Source organism: Nipponia nippon, unplaced genomic scaffold (assembly GCF_047370975.1).
Source record: "Nipponia nippon isolate SJK-2023a ecotype South Korea unplaced genomic scaffold, ASM4737097v1 scaffold_5, whole genome shotgun sequence".
Classification (NCBI taxonomy): domain Eukaryota; kingdom Metazoa; phylum Chordata; class Aves; order Pelecaniformes; family Threskiornithidae; genus Nipponia; species Nipponia nippon.
The window spans coordinates 51,199,060-51,221,293 of record NW_028262369.1 but is presented as its reverse complement, the minus strand read 5'-3'; the positions used below and the strand labels follow the sequence as shown (position 1 = coordinate 51,221,293).

Genomic DNA, 22,234 nt, shown 5'->3' with positions numbered 1-22,234 from the left:
AATGTGCGTGAGTGTTACCAGCAGGCAAAGAGGGACTGAATAAAAGTGAAAATACAAAGAGTGAGCAACTGGCTGGGTAACCCCTGCTAGGCCCATGCATGATGGCCAGCTACTGCATGGGCAATTAAGAGAAGGGCCACAAAGTACCCTCTGTCTTGGCCTCTACAGGCCACCAGCAGAACGTTGGGCCTGGGAATGGCTGTGCAGGGGAGGTCTGCTTTGAAGCAAGGGGAGATGCTGCAGGTCAAGTAAAAGTGCAGGAGCAGAGCTGATGTCCACCCAAAGGGCACCAGGATCAGGGAAACCAAGCGCAGTTGCATTTCGTTTGACACTGCTCCCTATCTTTGCCAAGGGAAAGGACTGCAGTATCTGTAGGTTCCCGGTCATTTCAAATCTCTCTTGGCAGAAGAGATATATAGGAGTTTTGAGGACTTTCTCTGTTCCTTCCCTGTGCGTGGAGGTTACCAAGGCAGCTGCAGCAGGCAAAAGCAGTACTGTTCTCGAGGCTTTCAGCTGGCTCTTCCCCAGCGGTGCTGGATTCCCCCTTGTCAGCTCAGTGGGAGCTGGTTAAACGGATCACCTCTAAAATGTTCAGATGCCCACAAGTTCAGACCTTGTCCTGCCTCACCCCCCAGTGGAAGCAAGCAGCAGCACAGCCTGCCTTGCCTCTGCACAGCTGATGTGCCTTGCAGGGAAGTGCCAAGCCTTAAAGGCTGCCCTTTCCTCCTCTTCCTGGGGCTCAACACCTTGGCTGCCCATGTGTGTATGTACGTGCGCATGGGTGGTGACTGAAATCCCACACCCAGGACTATGCCACGGGACCCAGCTCGCTCCCTTGTCGCAGGAGAACCAGACTGGCAGCACCTACCAACCTGCCTGCGTGCTGAGCCCCTTCCTGTTCCCCCACCGACTGTTGGGCTCCCACCCCCGCCTGTCCGGCTGTTCAGTTTGGGGACAGGGGCACTTAAGTACGCAGCGGCCAGTCTGTCTGTCCTGCCGAGGTGATGGGGCAAGATGGATCAGACCCCAGGGGCCAGGCCCTAGGGTGTCAAGGTGCATCTGGCCCTGTGAAAGGGAAGGGATGACACCCCTCTTCCCTCAACCCCCTGCTCACACACGTGCCAGCCCTGCTCCTTGTGCTCCATATTTTTCCCTTTCCAAAACAAGCAGAGGCTTCTTCCATGTACAATCTGCTTTATATTACAGGCCTGGGCTGCCTTCCCTCCTGCCTCCAGACCAGGACCTGCTGGTGGGCTGCCAATAGGGCAGTCGTCTTGCTCCTCTCTGAGCAGGACTGACCAGGGGCAGTGTGGCAACCATTTCTGGGACAGCTCTTAGAGCATGGGTGAGTCCTTCTTGTCTTTCGGGCTTTCTGGGAGCTTTGTGGTATCTGTGAGGAGGCTGCTTGCTGCCGGAGGACCGTGGGTAGCCGGAGAGACCGGGTTCATGGCATCCAAAGGCAAGGGCAAGATGAAAGCAGCAGGTTTCTCCGCAGTAAGGGAGTGCAGTGCATGGAGGTAACGGAGCTGAGCAGCAGCAGGGGCACTGGACAGGATCTCAGCTGCCATCCGCAGGGACTCAGAAGCAGCCTTTTCCCCCTCAGCAGCGATCACCTACCAGGCAGGGGAATAAAGAAGGTTTCTGTGAGGCTGGGAGTAAGGGGGCATGGACTGTTCATTACAGAGGGAGGTTGCCACCATGAAATTCCCAAGGCCAGTGCGATTATAATATTCCTGCTGTCACGATCACGGCATGTACTAGACCTCTTGACTTTCCCAAAAGTTTGGGAGCTCATGTCTAACTTGTTTTTACTAGGCCCATCAGGGCTCACAATGGGGCACACCCTTGCTGGAAAAGCATGGGAGGGGGCAGCCCCCAGGCTAGGCTGGTGGGAGGGGTGCTGGACACAAACCTTATCCAGGCTCTTGAGCAGCTCAGTGCAAGGGAGGGGGACCAGCCTGGGCAGAGCAAGGTGCAGGCTACGTGACAGTGGTGACAGCCCTGCACTGGGCTCCCAGAGGAGAGTGAAACCCTGAGGAGGAAGAGATCTCCATGAGGATCCCTGTGGGCCCAGGGATAACCCCAGACCTCTCGTGTGTCTTTCTGTCTCCCCTTGCTAGACACAGCTCTTGAACAGGAATTAAAGGAGACATATCTTCCCAGAGCTGTACCCTAGCGTGGCATGTCCCAGGGACCTCAAAGCAGGGGTGGAAAAGGAAGGAGGGATGCTTTGGAAGGAGATGGGGCGTATTCGCAGTTGGCATACCCGCACTTTGGCCTGTCTCTGGGCCTCCGCTTCCGCAGCCAGGGACTGCCGGACTTCAGCAGGCAGCTGCACATTGTTGCTGTGGTAGTAAGGGACAGGGATTAGCTGGGCTCTAGGCTCTCCTGGCAGTATGGATGGTCAATCTGAGGCTTGGAATGGGCTCATCAGTCAGTCTTTGCAGAGCTGTTCACTCATGTTTTTTGCTCCCTGGGTGTCCTTCTTTGTGTGTCTGTCTTTAGCCTTCTACCTCCCTTCCCATCCTTCTTTTCCAGCCTGGTTTTCTAATGGCCAGGCTTGCATGATCACTAGGCAGCAGAGAGACCTCTTTTCTCTGTGCCTCTGAGGCTTAAGTCTAAGCTCACTCTTTGTAAGACATCAGAGAATCCACTGGGAGACTGCTCTCAAGACAGGCACAGGAATTTCCTTCTGTTCATAGATTTAATCATTCACTGCTTGGCGCTCTCTTCCACGGCCCTCTACGTGATGAGCATGTCCCACCTTTCTGCATGGGCTTCTGAGTGATGAGCCCATCCCAACCAGTACTTTGATCTAGAGAGGGACACAGAGGGTTCGGTGCCTGCTGCACCTCTTGGGCTACGAGAATTGGGTGTAAACTCTGCCTGCAGCAGTGGTGAAACGGTGATGAGATCCCAGCCTCAGCTGTCAGTGCAGGAGCAAGCACAGTCGTCGCATGTGGAAGTTTTACATGAGGCAGAGGCTGAAAGGGGCAGGGAAAACAAGGTGGCGAGGGGTGAGGCCCTAGCTGCTGCAGAATGACTGCAGGGAGAGAGCCAGAGGCAAAGCAGGAAGAGGACCAGGGCGGGACAGGTACTTGCAAAGGGCCAGGGAAGTCCCCTCTACCAGCATTTCCTACCTACATTTCTGTTCTCTCCACTTTGATCCCCCAGCAGCCTGTGACCGCATCCAAAGCCACCTGTGAAGAGGAATAGTTTTAGAGCATGGGGAGAACACCAGCACTGGCCTAGGCCCCTTACAGGGACTAAGACAGTGCAGGAACATTAATTCAAGGCAGTTAACTTCAGGACTGTAAGGCAGATTTATTAGTTTTTGTGTGCTACTATGTGAGGCCCCTCAGAAATAAAATTACTTCCCTCACTTCTGATTTGTGTTTGCCCCAGGGGTTTAGCACGATTTAACTAGTCCATACGGGTTCAAGTGTGGAACCAATTCAGTTCCATAGGGAACATTCAGTTCCTCACTGGTGTCATCATGTACATGTGTCATGGCCCCAGAGAACTGCTGCTGGAGATCCCATACATACTGGGTTTATGGCAACTCACTCAGGCTGCAGAATACGTTTCTTGTGAGAATCTCCTCTCTGGGGTAAGTACTGAAGCTGGGGTACCACAAAGCACTGACGAAGCTGGTCCTAAGTGGTTCTTCACGCCCCTCACACCATACTGTCTGCTACTCACCACGGCCACCTCTGGGGCCCACACTGTGTATCCTTCCCCTAAAGTGATCTGAGTCAAAAAACAAACAAGAAAGATCTCCCATTTTTCTGTGAAGGTGACACATGTTGTTATTGTACCCTTCTGCAAACCAGTGTCTGTGATTTTGAGGGACTGACCACCTGAGCTTCTTTGTGGAGCCTCAGTTCACCCCTTGCTCTGCTGTCTCCCCCCTGTGGAAGCACCTTTATCTCCTGGCTAATGCTCTTCCTCTCCAAGAGAAGTTCAGAGAAGGCTCGATGTGCCAGGAGACGCTTTGTGGTGGTCTGCACCAGGAGCTGGATGGCACTGGAGATGCTGGTCAGGGTGGTGAGGAGAAGAGAGGCATTCTCCAACCTGTAGTAGCAGACAGCATCTATCTCCAAGGTAACCATGTCTTTGGTCACCACCTAAGCAGAAGACATTAGTGGAGATGGAGCTGGTTCTGACAACTCTAAGGTAGCACAGAAAAGCACACAATTAAGAGAATGATGAAGACTAGCTGGATTCTTAAGTCTTTGTAGTTTCCACCTCTGCTACTGACTGACCTTGGGCAAACTATATAACCTCTGGACCTCAGTTCCCTGAGCAGCATCTTTGTGTCTCCTCAGCACAGCTGCTGAGCTAGGGACTGTGAGTAGGTCATCATCCTATGCCGTGTTTCCCTGCCCACTGCTGCCTGGTCCATTCCTGCTGTGAGAGCATAGGCTGTGTCCTGAGGTGTGTGCTCGGTTATTGCACCTCCAGAAGGATTTGCTGTACACTGTGGGGATGAGCCTGGAGATGCTACCAGACAAGGACAGTCACACTGGCAACACAGCAGCACAGACAACACATCCCAAAAGGAGAAGAGGGGCTGTGGCCAGGGAGGTTGCAGGTTCAAGGGTTAGAAGCAACGGTTCAGCCCTTTCTTCCTCCCAGGCTTATACAGGAGCAGAGTACCACCCTTAGGTTGTAAGATCTTAGTCTGAGCTCCTGTCCCCGCTGCATGCACTCCTCAGTGTGGTGGGTAAAAAAACCTGGTCCGGTATCTTTGGCCCAGCCACTCCCTATTGGTGTATGTTACCACTAAAACATGTCAAATTGAATGGGATTAAAAGCAGTAGTTTTAAAAAAGAAGAAAATTCACTATGGTGAATTTTTTGCCTTCCATTTTCTGAGGCATTAGGGTTACTTTGAGATGTTTTTTCAAACTTTTCTATGCAGGGATGAAGGCTGAAAGCATAAGGTGTAACGTTAAAGAGATATAAAAATTAATATAGAGAGGGGGTGTCAGCCATACCTGATGGAAGGGGATCTCTAGGGTTTTGAGGCGGAGGTCTATCTTGTGATACGTGTCCAGACAAGGAAGGAAAAAGAAAAGGCCTGTGGGAGGAAGAGAAAGTGATCATCAGAACCACAGAAATTGCCTCTCCTGCTCTGGAGAACAGGGGAAGGCTTGGCATGTAGAACTACAAAGGAACAGCAATACATAGGCTCAAATTCTGAGGCTGCTTCTGTGATGGGAAAAGCCATTAAGAGGCTACTGACCCTTAAGAGGACGGGAGCAAAGACATCCCATCTCCTGTCTGGCTGTGCCTGCTCGGAGGGCACCAGCACGTGAGCTTTGGTAGAGCATGAAGAGGAGCAACATGGCTGGGGGGAGCCCATTAAACACCTTACCAGGCCCTCTGGCTCTGCCAGGAAGGAGATGCCCAAGTCGGAAAACAATGGCTCTCTCATACTCCCGCACTACCTGCAGAGAGAAACAAAAGCGAGGCTGGAGGGGAAGGTGTAGGACTGGGGAAAGGAACCTCACCGGTACGGGAGGAAGTCTGTTCTGGGAAAGCTCTGTAAAGGCAGGATTTCAGCAGGTAGGAGCTAGTGGCATCACCTGTCACTGAGTCCCTTTACCCTAGTGGAGAACTTGTCCAGAACTGTTGGCTGGCCTTGCATGTGAGCAGCCCTGTGACAGCCTGAGATTTGGTGAGAGCAGCCCATGTTAGAGCTGCCCAGGGTTTCCGAGGATGAGGCCAGCACTGCTTCCTTATAGCCTCACCAAACTTGAACACCCTGAGCTAAAATTTCCCATGTTGGTTGTTTGCCTCCAAGGAAACCATGTGTGCAGGTGATCATGTGTGTAAGATCCGAGCCATTAATACTGACACTTTTGTTGAGGACAAGATGCACGTGAAATTTCCTGAGAAGTGGGAATCAAAACACGCCTACTTGTAGCCATGCTATAAATCTGAGAAAAGGGGAGGAAGAGGGAAAATCTGATATTAACTGAGAGATCAATCTCTCTTAAAATTTTTAATTCAAAACATTGCTGCTGCAATGCAGCCATCTCTGGGCTGGGTAGGCTGAGGGTTATGTTTGAAAGTGAATAGACTTGCAGTTTCTTTTAAAAAAGAGGAACCCTAAGCCACTGCCTGCTGATATTGCAGCAGGATTATTTGATAGGCAGTGGCTAGACCCCTGTGCAGGCCTCTGCTGCAGCAATATGTGATAAAGGATAAGTCAAAATTAATGACGAGTTGAAGAAGGGCCTTAGATCAAAAAAGGTTTATGCTAATGCCTGACACATGCTGAACCAGTGAGTTACATCCACATCGGACACCAAATACTAAACCTAGAAAGGCCCCATGACTATTCTCACCTTCATGCAGAACCAGACAGAAATGGGGAAGGTCATTATGACGAACAGGAAAGACAAGATGGTCAGAAGCCACTCACAGATGCCCAGACCTGGAGACTTTACACCTAGGGAGAAATCCAACATGTGTTAGGAGAGGGCTGCTCCCAAAATACTGGTGGCCTGACAGGTGCCTGCACAGATCAGCTTCGGTGTTGTCCTTTGCCTAGACCCGGTGTATGTAAACCATTTGGCTCTCTCTGGAGGTGGGTTAAAGAATACTCCCCGCCCCAGGTAACCAGGAGCTGCTAGGATGGACTGATGAATTTTGTCTCTGCTTTACTGTCAGAAATTGAGCCATGCTTCTCCATAGTGCCTTGACTAGAGAGCAGCCTTTAGCTTGAAGACCTGCAGCTACCAAGCAGTGTTGAAAGGCTTGGAACGGGCAACATGTGGCTGAGCTGGGATCCCAGAAGCTTATCTGGAAAGATAAGCTAATGGTAGAGAAAAAGATTGCAAATAAGAGGTAGCTTTCAACATGCACAGCCTGAAGTGTCCTTCCCTATCATAGTATTTCAGCTCCTTTTGGAATAACATTTTAATTGCATCCTAGCTCCCTAATGCAGTGGGACCAAGTCACTGGTGCTGCTGAAATCTCCCCATGCTCTACAGCTGTCACACGAGGTGCTGGAACCTGACTGGGGTGGTCAGCCCCAGATGAGTATTACCTTCTACATCTCCCCAGAGTGAGTGTGGGTCACCTTGATCTGGCTGCCTTTTGTTGTGCTCCTGCCTGAGGGAAAATCTGCAGGTATGGCATGAAAATAGATAGATTACTTCTGGGTGTACCTAGACCCGGAGAGTGGACCATGTTTTCCAGCAGTGAAGTTAGCATCCCTGCATCTGTCCCATTTTGAATCCCTTCTAGCCCTCTGTCCTTGCCCCTTTGCCTTTGGAGCGCTCTGCAGAGCCACGAGGTCCTGAGGGAGGTTCAGATCCCAAGAACCTGTGTGATCACTCTAGCTCCACAGCACCTCTCACAAGATGGGATTCCTGTAATTGAGGCAGAACGAGGCAGCTGTGAAAAATTAGTTCCCAGAGAGACCGAAGCGAGTCTGAAAACTTTGTGTCACTCTAGGGCAGCAGAGCTGCTGGCATGGAAGCAGACAAGTGACGCTGGCTCCTGTAACACACATCTGCCATGCCTGTGGTGATGCCGGGTCCAAAGAGGCCCAGCCATCTTGCCAAAAGACTCACGATGCTCCCTTCTATCACAGCAGGCTGGGAATCTGCCTAACACATGGCCTGGAGAGGAGCTGCTCTCCAAGGTTATCTGGAAGGGGAGCTATAAGCGTGCACCTCAAGTGCAGTTCTTCCCCGCAGGGCAGTTCTTTGGGCTGTGAACTGGCATTGAGGCTAACTCCATCCACCTAAAGAAGGGCAAGTGAGAAAAGGGAGAGAGTAGAGCATGAACAGAACTGGGGAGCAGCAAGCTGAAGCATGAAGTATGCTGGGGCGGTAACTGCTTGTTGCAAAGTTCATTGCTTTGCTAGACAGCGCTGATCAGCCTGCAGTACTGACTGCAGAAGCTGGCTGGGAGGCTGTCTGGAGTCTCCCATATCCTGTCCTGAGGATAACCACGTCTGTGCAAGGTGGGTGTGATGACGCTCACCACGCAGAGAGCAGTCATACTGTGACCATACAGGGTCAAAGAGCCCATAACTTTCCAGCCCCTTCCCTTCCATAAGCTTTACCTTCCTCTTGCTGCTCGCTGTCCAGCAACGCCATTGCCTCCATTTCTTCATCAGATATCACATCATCCACGTCCACCACTGTGGACGTATGCGCCCTACCATCAGTCCCTGCGGTGCTCTTGATCTCCTTTGCTTTCTCCTGCTTTATGTCTCCCCTTCCTTTGCTGGCTTCTCTGCTGCTCTCCCTCTTCTCTCGTTTGCTCTGTGTAGCTGGGGACTCTCGGCGTCTCCTGTGAGACTCCCTGGAAGAGCTCCGAGACCTCTTATCCATTCTCGTCTGTGCCGAGGAGCATGCAGCTGCCTGTGGGAGTTGGATGAATTCGAGCTTGAATTTATTGCTGCAGGCAGGAAAACCAGGCAGGGGGCGAGAGAAGGGGAGGTGTCAGATTAAGGAGGCTTGTTTCAAGTTTATCACCGGCTTGTCGGACATAATGGACAGTGAAGTGAGCAAGCTGTTTCCCAGCTGCTCTGCTCTCATCACACACTGCTGTGGAGACGGGAAGGAAGGTTAGACCTGGACAGGGTGGACACCAGGACAACATTCTGTTCGCATCTTCCTGCCTTTGGAAATAAAATACAATCAGAAGCACTCAGATGACTTTTAGTAGATGTTTTCTGAAAAGCTGTTGAGAAGCAACCTAAAAGTAACTGTCAGACATGTGGCTCTAAAGACCTCATGTGGTGAGAGTGTCCCAGAGCAATAAACACCGGGGTGAAAAACCTGTACTGGTGAGACCAGTGGCTTATTCAGGTGTGTTTGGAGGGGTCATTGTGGAGAACGGCTCTGTAAGTAGCTGTTCTGCTTTCTAGAAACCCTTTGGCTGGCACAGTGGAGGGATATTGGCAGCAAACTCCCTCTCTCTAGGGTCACCTCGCATCTTAGCAGGGAGGGAAATTAGCTGATCCCAGTTCAGCCATGAACTTTCCTGAGTGGGTGCAAAACATGGAGGCCACTGCAGGGTTAGAGCTGTTGAACTGAAATTGCCAAAAGAGTTTGTGCCTAAATGCTTCCCTAGTTTTCCACAGCAGGAGCATAGCAGACCAAACATAGGAGCTTTTTCTTTTCATGCCACACAGCCTGTGGTGACATCTGTGGAAACCTCTGCAGGAAACACTTTTAAAGTGTTTTAAAGTCACTGGTTGTATTAAAGAAACCAGTACCTGGCTAGAAATCATACTATAGCAAGACAAGGCCAGAACATAAAGGAGGCACTTCCCTGTCAACGGGGCAGTGCTGAGCTCAGGGATGCCCAGTCTCTGGTGTGGAGGAGCAGCTGGAGGGAGCTGGGAAGCCGGCCGGGGAGGTGCTGCTCTTGTTTTTTCACAGATTCCTATTTTATTAGAGCCTTGTGGCCTGCCCGGAGTCAGGATATTGCAGGCAGGGAGGGCAGGAGCACCAGCTCCCTGTTTTCTCTGCTCCATCGTGCTGGATGCCTCGTCAGCAGGTCACCGGGGAAGCGATGGATGGAGAGGGCTAATGGCAGAGGAGAAAAGTTGGGTGGAAATGGGGCGTAATTAATAAATTCATACAGCTTCTGTATTTGCTTTGGAAGTGCTCCAGAGACCTTTTTACTTTGTGTTTATCACTTGGCCAGCGTGGGGCAGGGGGAGATGGTCTCCAGCTGATGAAAGGGGAGGTGACATTTTAAGCAGCAGCAGTAAACGGTGACTCGGGTCTGGTTTTGGCTGGGCAGCACGGACTCTGGTTGATTTCTTGTCAGAAGCACCATGGGATGTTTAACACTGACAAACGTGAAACTTTCTGGTTTTATCGGATGTTTAATTCAACCAGTGGGTCCCGACTCCTCCATCCAGGGGATGTTTTTGACTGCTACCTTGGGACAAGGGAGTTGCTTTGAGCATGTGCTGATGGATTTGCAACCTTCGCCATGCCAAAATCTGCAGCTTCATCCCCCCTTGTCATATTGACACGTATCCTCGTGCGGAAATCAACCGCACTGTTGAGTTTTCTCAAATGACTGCGAACCCTTAAGAAACGGCCATCGCAACCTAGTACACCGCGCTCTTTGGCCTTGGGAAAGTCACTGAGCGTCTCCGCTGTGCATTTTCCTCTCAGATGCGACTAAAAAATACAAGACTACTCTTAAATTACGTTGGTGCTTGGGTTTAAATACTGCCAGCTTAAAGGTGTCGGTCCTTCTTTGTCCGTGGCTCTTTTGCAGCGAGGCGAGGAGGAGCGGGGAGGGCGCTGAGGGAGCCACGACCGCCCCCACCCGCGCAGCGGCGCCCCAACGGCGAGCAGCGCCGCGCCCCGCCCCGCCCTCGCGCCCCGGAAGGGCGGGAAAGGGAGCGCGCAGGCGCGGAGGGGGCCCCGTGCGGGGGGCGGGGCGATGGCGCGGTGGGTGCGGGCGTCGCCGGGGCGGCAGCGGCCCCGGGGGCCTCGGGGGGGGTCCCGACGCCGTGGTTTAGGGGCACAGGAGTCTCTTTAGGGAGCAGTGACCCTATGGGGCAGAGGGGAGAATCCCCAGGCCTGGGTCTAGGGGCGCAGGGAGCTCTGTGAGGGGCAGTGAGCCCATGGGGGAGGGCGGGTCCTCAGGCAGCAGTTTAGGGGTGCAGGGATCTCTGTGGAGTGGCAGGGTTTGCAGAGGGCAGTCCCTGGGGCAGGGGCTTAGGGGTGCGCTAAACTCTGGGGGGTGCAGTGCTTGTAGGGGCCGTGATCCCGTGGGGACAGGCGGCGACTGCAGGAGGAGCCACGATCTTGGCTGGGACGGCGGGTGCCAAAGGGTGGCAGCTCCAGGGGGGTGGGCAGGGAAATATGGGGGTTGGTAGGTAGTGGCTGTTGGTGAACCTGGCTTGCTGTCCTCTCCCCCACCAGCCTTCAGTTGCTAAATGGTAAAAAGTCTTTTGCCTGTGTTTGAGCAGCTGTGGTACAAGTCGTTTTCTGCTTGCTGTTGTTTCCCCTTTAGTGCAGACATGTCAAAGCAGGCGCAGCTTATGGAGGTGCTGAAGAAGGAGGTGAGATCGCTGCTAATGGCTGCCAAAGAGGGCTTAACCCCGATGCAGCTGGAGCAGGAGTACATGGCCATGATCGGCAAACCTCTCCCTCTACGTGACCTGGGTTTCCGATCCACCTTGGAGCTGGTGGCAGATATGCCTGAAGTTGTCAGAGTCTGTCCTTACGAGAAAGGCACTTTTGTCCTCAAAGGTGAGGTTCTGTTTCCTTATGGGTGGAGGAGTTGTTTGGAACCACAGGCTGGTATGAAGTGATGCTCCGAAACAGGGATGTGCAGAATGTAGGTCCAGAGCTGTAGGTTGCATATCTCTGTTACTCTTTTTCTCCTATAGCTCTGTTTAATTTCTTGTCTTTGATGTTTCTTCCTGTATTTTGGTCTGCCTTTTAATGCTTTTCTGCTCTTCCCTCCTGAAAAATTGCCCAGGCTTCTAGTTATTTTTGTACATTTTGCATTCTGCGCTTAGTTTAGAAACTGCAGTAACATTTTTTATGGGTACACTAGAACTGGTAAGCTTCACTTTTCCTGTAAATGCAGACTACAGCAGGAGCCAAAACGAGGGATGGGGCCTCTAGGGAGAAGTTGTAAATGTTTCCCTACGTGACCCCATGGGAAGTCTAGTCTGTAAAAGAACCTTTTTCATTTTCCTTTTCTTTGGGGAAGAGCTGTGGAAAAAAATGGTAGGTGCAAAGAGTTGATTGGGAAGGGTGAAATTATATTTTTATTAGAGTGTTAGAGTAACGCAAGAAAAAGTTGTTTAAAAGCATGGAAGAGACCTGGGCCACTCTCCAGGGAGACCTTGCCTGGGTGGGTGGATGCTTTGTAGCGGGGGTTTACTGTGATTCTCACTGAGGGGAGCAATAGCCATTTACTGTTTTCCCAACAAAACTCTCAGCAGCTGGGTTTCCCGTTGTGATCCTGTGTCCAAGAATTTGACCTGCCTTCCTTCCTGGATCTGGATTTATAGGAATGAGGGTGCAGATTGGTTGTTGGCTGTTAAATCTGGTTCAGTCCATTTTGCAAAGGGAGAGAAACAGTCATTGCCCTGCTGGAAATCAGCCACGATTTAGTGTGATTACTTTTGAAGGAGACACCTGTTTCTGAAAAGGGTGGGAGGAAGAGGAAAGAAAGGAAAGAAGAGGAGCTTTGCCTGTGCAGAGCTTTTAATGGTTCACTGTTTTGGTTGTCTAATAGTTTATTTCTTTCTGCTGTAGCCATTGCAGATGAGACCACCAAAGCAATTGCCAAACTGGTTGCCAGACAGAGGAGAAGTACTAGGGCACGGAAGAGTGCTGCCACAAAGACAGATGCTGTTTTTCCATCTAAGAATCCACAGAGTTTCCCTCGAAGGGGCAGGGCTCCCGTCCTGCCAGCAACGGTGAAGGCTGAGCTGCAGGATCTGCTGAGTTCCTCACCGCTTCTGCTCTTGGACTTCGATAAGGCCTTCTTCAGACGCTTTGGCCGGGCATTCCAATACACGCAATATGGATTTTTCTCCATGTTTGAAGTCCTCAGAAGCATGTCTGATATCATTGCGGTTGAGCAGACAAGAGCAGGTTCCTTGCTGACCCTGAAGAAGTACCTGGCAAGTGAGATAGAGAAGCAGGAAGAGATGCCGCGAGGTGAGGCGCAGGAAGAGATGCCGCAAGGTGAGGTGGTGTGTTCTTTAACTGAAAGCACGTAGCTCTCACAAGTGCTGTGGCCCATCAGCTGTGTTTCTAGTGGATGTTGCTGCATTTCCAGTTGTTGTAGTAGTCCTGGTTGCCCTAGGTTTTAGCACAGAGGGGCTGTGGGGTGCTACAGAAGCAGCTGTCACGAGGGAGTTGTCTTGGTAGCAGAGAGCTTAACTGGAAGTTTTCTACAGGTTGCCATCATTTTTTGTTGTGAGATGAAAGAAGGGATCTTCAGCCTGTTCAGAGTATGGACTTTCTGAATGTGTGTGCAGGACTGGAATTTCTAGTCATTCCAGGCAATAGATAACAAAAACTAGAAGGATCTGAATGTCTGTTCCACAGGCTGGTAAAGCCTTTCTGATGCGCTTTTTGAGACTGAAGGTTTAGCACTAGTCTGAAAGGCACAGCTACAATGTTCCACAAAAGAAAACAGAAGAGACTACAGATGTCCTCAGCGTTCCCGTAACAGCTATGAGAGAAGGCAGAAAATCACATTTCCTGCCAAATTCCTGACTTTTCTGAGGAAAATTCATTTTAGCATCATTCTAGCAATTGATTTAACCCCTAGCATGCTTACAAGAGCAAGTGGCTTTTGTTTTTTTAAAGGTATTAATAACAGTGAAGGATGCCTTTCGAGTGAATCCTCATGAATGCGGTGGCTGTGAATGTTACAAGAGATGAGGAAAACTGCACCAGTGCTTTCAGACTTTCAGATGTCTTCTCTTTCTGCTTAATATATAACACTGCATAAAGAATGACAGCCAAATTATTGTCCTTACAGCAGCACCTGCAGTTGAGATTCCTCCTTTGGAACCCAGCTGTGAGACAGAGAGCTTTCTCCTGACAGCAAAAGAGAAGTCAGAGCCAGTGGAAACGCAAGCAGTAGATGTGGGTGATGGTCTCAAACAAGTAAGTGGCTCAATGAGCGATCTGTAGCTTTATCATGTTGTAATCTGGGGAGGTGATACTCTTTTTACTGCTTTGGTTTCTGTTGAATTTGTATTATTGATGCACTGCTGCTTCCAAAAATTTTTGTACCTGTTTTAGATGAGTCTGGAGGTGACCAGACTCATACTGACCTGGTATATAGCTTTATGTGCCATCCAGACTAGGTCTTTTTCTTGTCTCTTTCTGGTCTCTTTCCAGTCTTGAGATCTATGTTGCAGATCATCCGAGATCAGTTAAGCATGATCTTGCCCCCTGATAATAGTGGTGATACCTTTTGGTGTACTTACTTGTAATTGGACTTTAATAACTTTGTTCTGAGACTAACTGTGTGGAATTACCCCTGCTGCAGTAAGCAGGGTTTAAGTGTCAAGCAGCTGTGTGACAGAGCTCCGAGACCTTGATTCCTGCAGTCTCAACTCTGCTATTTGGCTGGACTTTGAAAATTTTGATTTTTTTGTTTGTTTTTTTTAGCACTGTATTTTCATAAAGAGATGGAGAGGAACAGTACAGAGGCTCTGAACTGCCAAACCTGATGGGGAGAACTTGTTTGTGTTCCTTCTGTTTTTTTCTTTTGAGCAACTTTAGGCCTTCCTTTTATCAGGAAAATCCTCCTACTGAGAGTTATTTCCTCTGCCAAGCTTGTCTTGTGGCTGTACGCAACTGTATGGTTGGAGCGCATAGGCAGGGAAAGGGTCCCAGGAATTCTTCCCGAATTTGGTGTTTTGTGCACTAATGAACTTGGAAGGCTGGGACTTGTGCAGCAGTTCATAAAACATACCGTTTAGAGATTTTTGGCAGGCTGTTCTGATCCTTGAAAGAAGTTTTAGTTTGGTGTGATGGGGTTCACAGGGAATTCCCCTAGGTCAAACAAAGTCTGCTTGTGGGAAGGGTAAAAAAGGGGGTATGTGGTCCTGGTAACCCCAACCTCAAGTCAGATTTTTGTTCTTACATATTGCAAAGGGAACCTGCTTAAAGATCCTAGCAGGATAAGTCTTGGAAGATGTTTGTACAACTAGTATTCCTCGTGAAACACCAAGTTTGCCATTTGGCTTAAAAAAATCCCTAAAGGGGAGGAAAGCAGGTTGGAATGTGTTACTTCACGTGTGCAATGAACGCTTGTTCATTGGGATGCTGTGAGGGTTCCCCACCCTGCTGCAAGGTATCCGAGTATCCAGTTAGGAGAGACTATTAAGTTTAAGTGTTGTAAGAGGCAAATGAGGGACAAGGGCTGAGTCAATCCTCTCAGCCCGGAGAAGGGTAAAGTATGCAAAGCTGCTCTCAGCAGCTCTTCTTGCCGCCCTGAGCAGCAGGAAAGGTGTCATCCACATCGTGCTCTGGCAGCTGCCAGTCCAGCTTAGGGGGAGGAGTTAGCCAGTCTTGCAAGCCATACCTCTCGTAAGCCTAGTTTTACAGTGTGTTCTGTTGGTTTATCTTTTTATAATTTTGTTGCTTTTTTGTAAACGTGGTTTTAAGCACACGTCTTCTATGTCTTTGACAGAAAATGTCTGTTGTTGCTACCAGTGCGTGAGCTAGATTATAAAGATCCCGTGTGCCCTTTAACAGTATGATATGAAGAGCATTCTGGGACCAGAACTGTCCCTTAGAAATGCCACTGTTGACAGGCACTTCTTAGAGGAAATCCATGAAACATGAGGGTTTTTTAGAGGTGATGCTGCTGCTCAGGCAAGAACTCCCTCAGTTGCTCTTTAACTCAAAAATGTTAACTCACTGTTTAACTCAGTGTTTTAGTTGAAATTTTTAACTGCAAAAAAATTCAAGGGCATTAGACCTTGCTTATTCTGCAGAAGGGGAAACTCTCATCTGCATCTTTAAAAAATGGTTAAAAGAGCAGGATTGCAAAAACCCATTGTCTGCAGTTGAATTTAGCCAGGTAAGCAATGGGGTGTGTGCAGGAAGACAAATTTCCCATACATTGACTAAATTTCCCATACATTGATGTATAATGCAGTGGTAACTTGTAGCATATTCATGATGAGTAAAATTGAAATAATTTTGACTTCTGATCGTTGGAGGATTGCTGTTTGTTGGCACAAAAGCAAGCTCTTGAGGCAGTGAAAGTAGCTGATGTCTGATTAAGGTTCCCATCTGCACTAGTTCAAGTGAAATAATGTTTTCAGCAGTTAAAGAATAACACAAAATTGTAAGCTGTGCTGACAGCTCACTCGTACAAATTTGTTTAGAGTGAGAAAAGAACGGAATTTGTAGGTTTTGTTTGTTTTTATCCTTGGGGAAATAACTCTAGTGTGAAAGTGAGATGCCTTTGTGCCTTCTGTCACTTTTGAATCATTTTCAGATAGAGTTTTGCTGGTTCAGTCATGTACGCTTTCATGGTCACGGAACACAGAAATAGCATCTTTTGGGTAAAATCCAACAAACAGGTGGGTTGGGTTTGGCGTGGGTTTTTTGGTGTGGGTTTTTGTTTTGTTCTGCTTTTTTAGCAATAGCCATTCAATACTTTTGTCTAAATGACATGATTTTGCGTTCCTTGCAGGAATATGAGCAAGGTATTTTTCTTGCACCCCTCTTTACACTGGAGGGAAGAAAGAAGGGAGGGAGGGAGGGAGAGAACATGAAAGTGAATGCTTCTATCACAGGGAAAGTTTTAATCCAAGTTTGCGCAATTTTTTGGGATTCTCTGATACTTAGTAATTCACAGGTCCCCAGGAAAGCAGAACTATTTTTCTGCCTTAACAGAAAGGCCAGTCATGTGTGTTCAGTGCATGACGAGACATCTGGGTGCTACCTTCCTCTTATCCCTTTGTAGCCTCAAGATTTGGAGCAGTCCCTACTAGACAAGCTGATAATGACTCCAGAAATCCCCCCAGATGCTGTTCAGGACAGAAGCCTTTGCAGTTTACCACCACTGGAGAGAAGATGCTTGGTGGGAGTCTTTGTGGAATTCATCGTCTCTCCTACCCAGTTCTATGTCCACATCTGCAGCAGGGAAACGTCTGATAAACTGCAGGATATGATGATTGAGATGAGGTGCGAACATGCTATGCTGATTCAATACTACTACCCGTTGTGTGTGCGTTTGCGCTGAGAGAACAAGGCACCCAGCTGTTAGTTATGGTTACTGCTGGCTTGATTACTGGATACGGAGATGCTGGTGCTGTACTGAAACACATACTCATAATGCTTACCCATTCCTTTTAACTAGCAAGCAAACAGTATGTGTAATAGCAATTCACAGTTGTTTGATGTGTCCTAGACAGTCTTAAACTTTAAAAGGCTGGAAAGGTTATGGAAAGGAACTTTAGAGTTCCTTTGCACCTCTGTTGTCTGCGTTACTGTTGCTAATGTGCTCGGTTAAGGCTTTTACTTCCATCTCCAACACTTATCAAAAAGCAACAGGTAATAGGCCTTTGTCGTATCTATATTTGAAAGCAAAACCCCATCGGCGGCTTTGTTTCTGTCAGTTACATTGTGCATTTGGGATTTTATCCCACCATGACAGTGATAAAATTGCTGGTCATTATGTGCCAAAGTAAGTGCTTGGTGCCCGTGGGGTACGTGTAAGTGTGATTACAGACTGCAGACAGATACTGTGTATGTGAGCCAGTACTCCAGAACCTGGATCATAAGAGGCACTGACATGTCAAGGTAATGTTAAAAACTAATGACTAGAATGACTGTATTTAGCCTCTGATTAATCTCCATTCATTAACTTTTTGTTGGACACCAAGAATATAATTCAAATGTTAGAAGTTTGGGTTTGCGGTTTTTTTGTTGTCATTTCTGTTTAAGTGTAGCAGAACAGAGATGTAAAGCATCTATTAAAACAACTCCTGAAAATTCATGTAATGGGGAATTTGAGAAATCGGGTTTCTTCTGAAGCCCTGTATATTTCTCTTTGTTCATCTCCTGCATCCTACCAAGCACAGTTTTTCGTTATGATCTTTTGCAGACACTGTTACTCAAATAAACTTGTTTCTGATCGTTATATCATGCCTGAGTCTTCAGTACAGCCTGGACAGCTTTGCTGTGTAACGGTCTCGAAATGGTGGTACCGCGTTATCATCCACCGTGTGATCGATGACCAAGAAGTAGAGGTGTTCTACGCAGATTACGGAAACCTGGGAATTGTCCGAAAGTCTTGGCTGAGATTCCTCAAGTAAGTAAAGTACACATGGGTGACAGAATCGCAGAATGGTTGAGGTTGGAAGAGACCTGTGGAGGTCGTCCTGTCCAGCCTCCCTGGGCCATCTAGAGCAGGCTGCCCAGGACCATGTCCAGACAGCTTTTGAATGTCTCCAAGGATGGACACTCCACGACCTATTGGGCAACCTAACCTGTTCCAGTGCTTGGTCACCCTCATGGTAAAAATGCTGCTTTCCAGCCGGTCGGCCCCAACATGGTGTTGTTCCTCCCCAAGTGCAGGACTTCATTGAACTTCACGAGGTTCCTGTCTGCCCATTTCTCTATCCTGTCGAGGTCCCTCTGAATGGCAGCATGACCCTCTGGTGTATCAGCCACTCCTCTCAGTTTCGTATCATCAGCAAACTTGCTGAAGGTAGACTCTCCCCCATTATCCAGATCGTTAATGAAGATGTTGAACAGTATTGGACCCAGTATTGACCCCTGCGGTACACCGCTACTTCCTGGCCTCCAACTAGACTTTGTACCACTGATGACCACTCTCTGGGCCGGGCCCTTCAGCCAGTTCTAAGTCTACCTTACTGCTCATCCACTCTGTACTTCCTTAGCTTCTCTATGAGGATCTTACAGGACACAGTGTCAAAAGCCTGACAGAAGTCAAGGTAAACAATACCCATTGCTCTCCCCTCACCTGCCAGGCCAGTCATTTCATTACAGAAGTTTAAGTTGGTCAAGCATGACTTGGTGAATCCGTGCTGACTACTCCCAGTTGCGTTCTTGTCCTTTGTGTGCCTGGAAATGGTTGATTAGTTGTTCCATTGCCTTCCCAGGGATCAAGGTGAGGCTGACTGGCCTGTCTTTCTTCAGAAAGAAATCCCAGCATGCAGATTTCCTAGAAAAGATCTGGGTTTTTGTTCCATTAATGGTGCCTTGCAGGCACTTCCATGCTAATGCTTGAGGTGACATTGTTTAAGACCTGTTTTGCTGATCACTCTGGCCCTTTGCTCATCAACCCTGTCCATCGCTCCCTCACAGTGACTTTGGGCTAAACCCTTTCCTGTTTCTGCCTTCATTCCTCAGTCTTTCCTCTTGCCATTTTCTGTGACTTTGGGGCAAGTCTCCTAATCCTCCTTCCTGGGTTCCATGAATGGATGTAAACATCCTCCTGAACAGGTATCAGTCCAAGTGGGACACATTTGCAGTGTCAGAGGTACTCGTTCTCCCTGCAGTTCGGTATGTTTTCTATATTTGCTTCTGCCCTCTCATTTGCCTCTCCATGCCTGGCCATTGGCATTCAAAAGTCACTGCTCTCTGTCCATAAGTTTGTAATCATAAGGGGTTATGATGGGAAGATGCTTGGGCAAGGGAAGGCATAAGGGACCAGTTGTTATTGCTATTTCTGCTGTGCCCATTGTCTGGATATGGAGTGTTTTCCAAAGCTGCTGTTGGGTTTTATTCATAAGTGCAAAATACAATATGTGCCTTTCTGTTCCTAAGCTGATTTTAAAACCCAGGAGAGGAGGAGGTTCTGCTTTTTGCCTGGTTTTGCTCTGGTTTTGCTGTAATGGCTTTGTTTTGTATTGTAGGTGGTGCTACTTGAAGCTCCCTGCTCAGGCCATCCCATGTTCCTTGGCATGGGTAAAACCCGTGGAGGTATGTGTTCACATGCAGTTTTGTTTATTGACATATATATGAAAGCTATCAAGTAGAGGTTGGCTTTTTCTCCTGATAAGGGCAAACATTTAGATTAATTCAGGTCCCGTTGATGTTTACAGCAGAATTGCTGCTGTTATGTTCGGCAGAGTATGACTGTGTAAGTCTCTGTCTCTGCAAATGATCCCCCTTCCGCTGTCTGTTTTCCTTACGATCAGAGTATTCTTGCTTATATTGTTGCAGAAACAGATAGCTACTGTTAAGCAAATGAGCAAATTTGTTTCTTCCCCTGCTAGTAGTTCTCCAGAGTCCTTCTGAAGCCTTGGTAGCTCCAGCCCTCTGTTTTAAAATTTTTTTCCGTGACAGAGCTTCAAGTGAGTTGGTTTGATGCAAACAGCAGAGCCAAAGAATTACAGAGGTCATAAGAAAGTTCCTCTGTGCTGGGAAACCTCTTGGTCAAGAAGCCTGAGAAATACAAACTCTGAAGGAAGGCAGGAGCAGAGTTTGCTGCTTCTGTGTTTTAAAGACATTATTTTTAAAAAGTTATTTATTTCCTCTGTTTTTTTGAGGGTTAAAGAATCACAGTTTTCATTGCGGTGAGGATTAGCAGCTTCTTAAAAACTTTTGACACTTTCAATGTTTATAATCACATGATTCCAGAAATTTAAAAAACCAAAACAAACCAAAACAAAAAAACCAAAACCAACTGTATTTTAGGCAATTGTGATAAAATCACTGGTGAATGCCATTGAACCGTGTTTGGAAATAGGTATTTAGGGGTGAAAGGGCATTCCCAGTGTAACTAGCATTGTAGGCTTTGGGGTAGTTTGCTTTAGTTCAGTGCTGGGAAGCTTGGCTGCCTGACTTTCCTGTATTTGTCCCTAGCCTGACCTAGCTTAATTACCTTTTTGACAAGTGCCCACAAGGGAAAGTCTCAGGCGGTGGATGTTGGTCTGTTTATAGTAACTTTACATTCCTGTTTCTTCTTCAGGGTACGTGGTCCAGTGCAGCAACTCTCCTGTTCAAGAAGCTGTGTGGCTCCAAGCTGCTTGTGGGCATCGTGGATGAATATGTGAACGGCATTTTGCATCTCTTCCTGTGTGACACGTCCACTGAGGAGGATGTCTACTTCCATTGTGTCTTGAGGGATGGGGGATGTGCTGAGGTCTGCGGAGAGAACATTCCTTCCCAGGTCAGGAGGAAGGCGTGTGCTGCTGAAAGGAAGGGCAGGGAAAGGATCAGTTGGGTGCCTGTAATGGGAAGATCTTAGCTTGAAGCAAGTAGTTTTGTGACGAGCCAAACTGCTATTCCCTGCTTTCCTGTAACTTACCATTTCATGACTGCATCCCGTGGTGTCTAACTTTATGGTGAGAGCTTGCTTTTTGGTTAAGGTGGAATCTGATGATACAGCGGACGTGTTGTGGTTTAGTAGGACAAATTATTTTCATCCTGTCTTCTAACAGTGGATTAGAAGGTTTTGATTTTTTCTTTAAAGTGGTTTTGCAGATTCATCTTGAGCTGACACATAACTTGTAAAAATAACATGAAAAAGTAAAATAGTTGTAGATGTTCTAAGCATAAGGCCAAACTGAGATGGAATTGAGAGGTTGTTAAGAGCTGTGTTAGTTACTTCACTACCCGTTGTTAATTCCAGCAAGGTTTTTTTTACTCATAAGTTGAGGCCTCTGCTTCATCTAAACAATTAAATGAGAGCATGTTGATTAGATTTTATTGTCTGACGTAAAGTAGTGCTATATAGTGGCAGGAGCAGTTGAGTGAAGAACAGGATAGTTAAATAAGTTATTTTGGCCTTCTCTGCTCTAGGCGTTGAAGATTTGGTTATGCCATTAACAAACTGAATCATGGAAATCTTGGTCTTGGTTTAAAAAGTCTCTTACTTTGCCAGTGAAATGTACAATGTTGGACAGCGTAACCATGGTAGAATGCACGTTGTGCCTTGGACAGACATCCAAGTTGTAAGCCAGTGCAGAGAGCATTTATGATGTAGGCCCATCGATGTCATTAACTGAATGTCTCAGCTCAATTTCAGTAAGAACTGTGTGGATATGACAACCCTTAGAAAGGTAGTGCCACAATTTTATATCTCAGCAGAAAGTCAGGCTTTACAGCCCAGAGTGCTTGTTTCCATTTTATTCAATAGATGCAGAATGCGTGTTTTGGCAGGATTAGGTCCTATGATTGTATTTTTGCATGTGTATGTCCAATTTTGGGGGGAGGGGGGCATTGCTGAGTAATTGTGTTGCTGGAGGGGGGGGAGTTGATTTTCACTGTAAGACAATTTCTGCAAGAATTTGGAGCTAACTTGTGGGTGGTGTGTTTCTTCATAAAACCTGTTAGAAACTTGCTGAATCCTTTTTATTCTTTGGGGTAGTTACGACATGTTTTTCTTGACTGTACTGGGGATTTTTTTTGTTTGTTCCTAGGGATTCAAGGAACTGAATCCTTCGGCCTTGTATGTTCAGCCCAGTGGAAAGCAGGAGAATGCTGAACTGTTGGAGCCAGACCTTTGCTTGCAGCAGGAATCTCTAGATGCAGATAGTAAAACAGCAAGCGCAAAGCTGGACGGGGATGAACTGTGTGACCAGGTGGGACTTTGACTGTGGTGTAGCTATCATTCAATGAAATCAGCTCCAGGGATCAATAGACATGTATTGTTTTAGTCTCATGCGGTTTTTGGTGGAGTTGGTTTTTTTGCTTTTATAAAAAGCAAGCAGAACCATAATATAATAACAACTACACATGGACCACAAATACATCTCTAGC

At 47.9% G+C, this 22,234-nt stretch overlaps 2 protein-coding genes across 7 annotated transcripts in view; one reads left to right on the top strand and one right to left on the bottom strand.

The window, feature by feature from the left end:
* TDRD5 (tudor domain containing 5) overlaps positions 1–22,234 on the top strand; it is a 30,976-nt gene that overhangs the window by 1,951 nt on the left and 6,791 nt on the right. For 2 of the 5 annotated variants that reach the window (XM_087732372.1, XM_087732375.1), the window contains exons 1-9: positions 10,692–10,720; positions 11,013–11,251; positions 12,272–12,706; positions 13,512–13,639; positions 16,464–16,684; positions 17,607–17,813; positions 19,384–19,450; positions 20,442–20,642; positions 21,895–22,056. In XM_087732372.1, coding sequence (XP_087588498.1) covers positions 11,020–11,251; positions 12,272–12,706; positions 13,512–13,639; positions 16,464–16,684; positions 17,607–17,813; positions 19,384–19,450; positions 20,442–20,642; positions 21,895–22,056 — 1,653 coding nt within the window. In that variant the 5' untranslated portion in view covers positions 10,692–10,720; positions 11,013–11,019. Of the gene's footprint in view, positions 1–10,691; positions 10,721–11,012; positions 11,252–12,142; positions 12,167–12,271; positions 12,707–13,511; positions 13,640–16,463; positions 16,685–17,606; positions 17,814–19,383; positions 19,451–20,441; positions 20,643–21,894; positions 22,057–22,234 lie in introns of those variants that run through there. The other 3 variants (XM_087732373.1, XM_087732374.1, XM_087732376.1) reach the window with 3 other exon arrangements.
* Positions 1,181–8,641, bottom strand: NPHS2 (NPHS2 stomatin family member, podocin). 2 transcript variants are annotated; one of them, XM_087732377.1, is made up of 9 exons: positions 8,086–8,641; positions 6,356–6,459; positions 5,380–5,452; positions 5,000–5,082; positions 3,924–4,127; positions 3,145–3,200; positions 2,267–2,345; positions 1,913–2,032; positions 1,181–1,613 (listed from the first exon to the last, which is right to left on the bottom strand). In XM_087732377.1, the coding sequence occupies exons 1-9, from the start codon at positions 8,354–8,356 to the stop codon at positions 1,335–1,337; spliced, it is 1,269 nt and encodes a 422-aa protein (XP_087588503.1). In that variant the 5' UTR covers positions 8,357–8,641; the 3' UTR covers positions 1,181–1,334. The 2 variants fall into 2 exon arrangements, with proteins under 2 accessions (XP_087588503.1, XP_009461851.1); XM_009463576.2 differs by lacking the exon at positions 1,913–2,032 and having other exon boundaries at positions 8,086–8,631.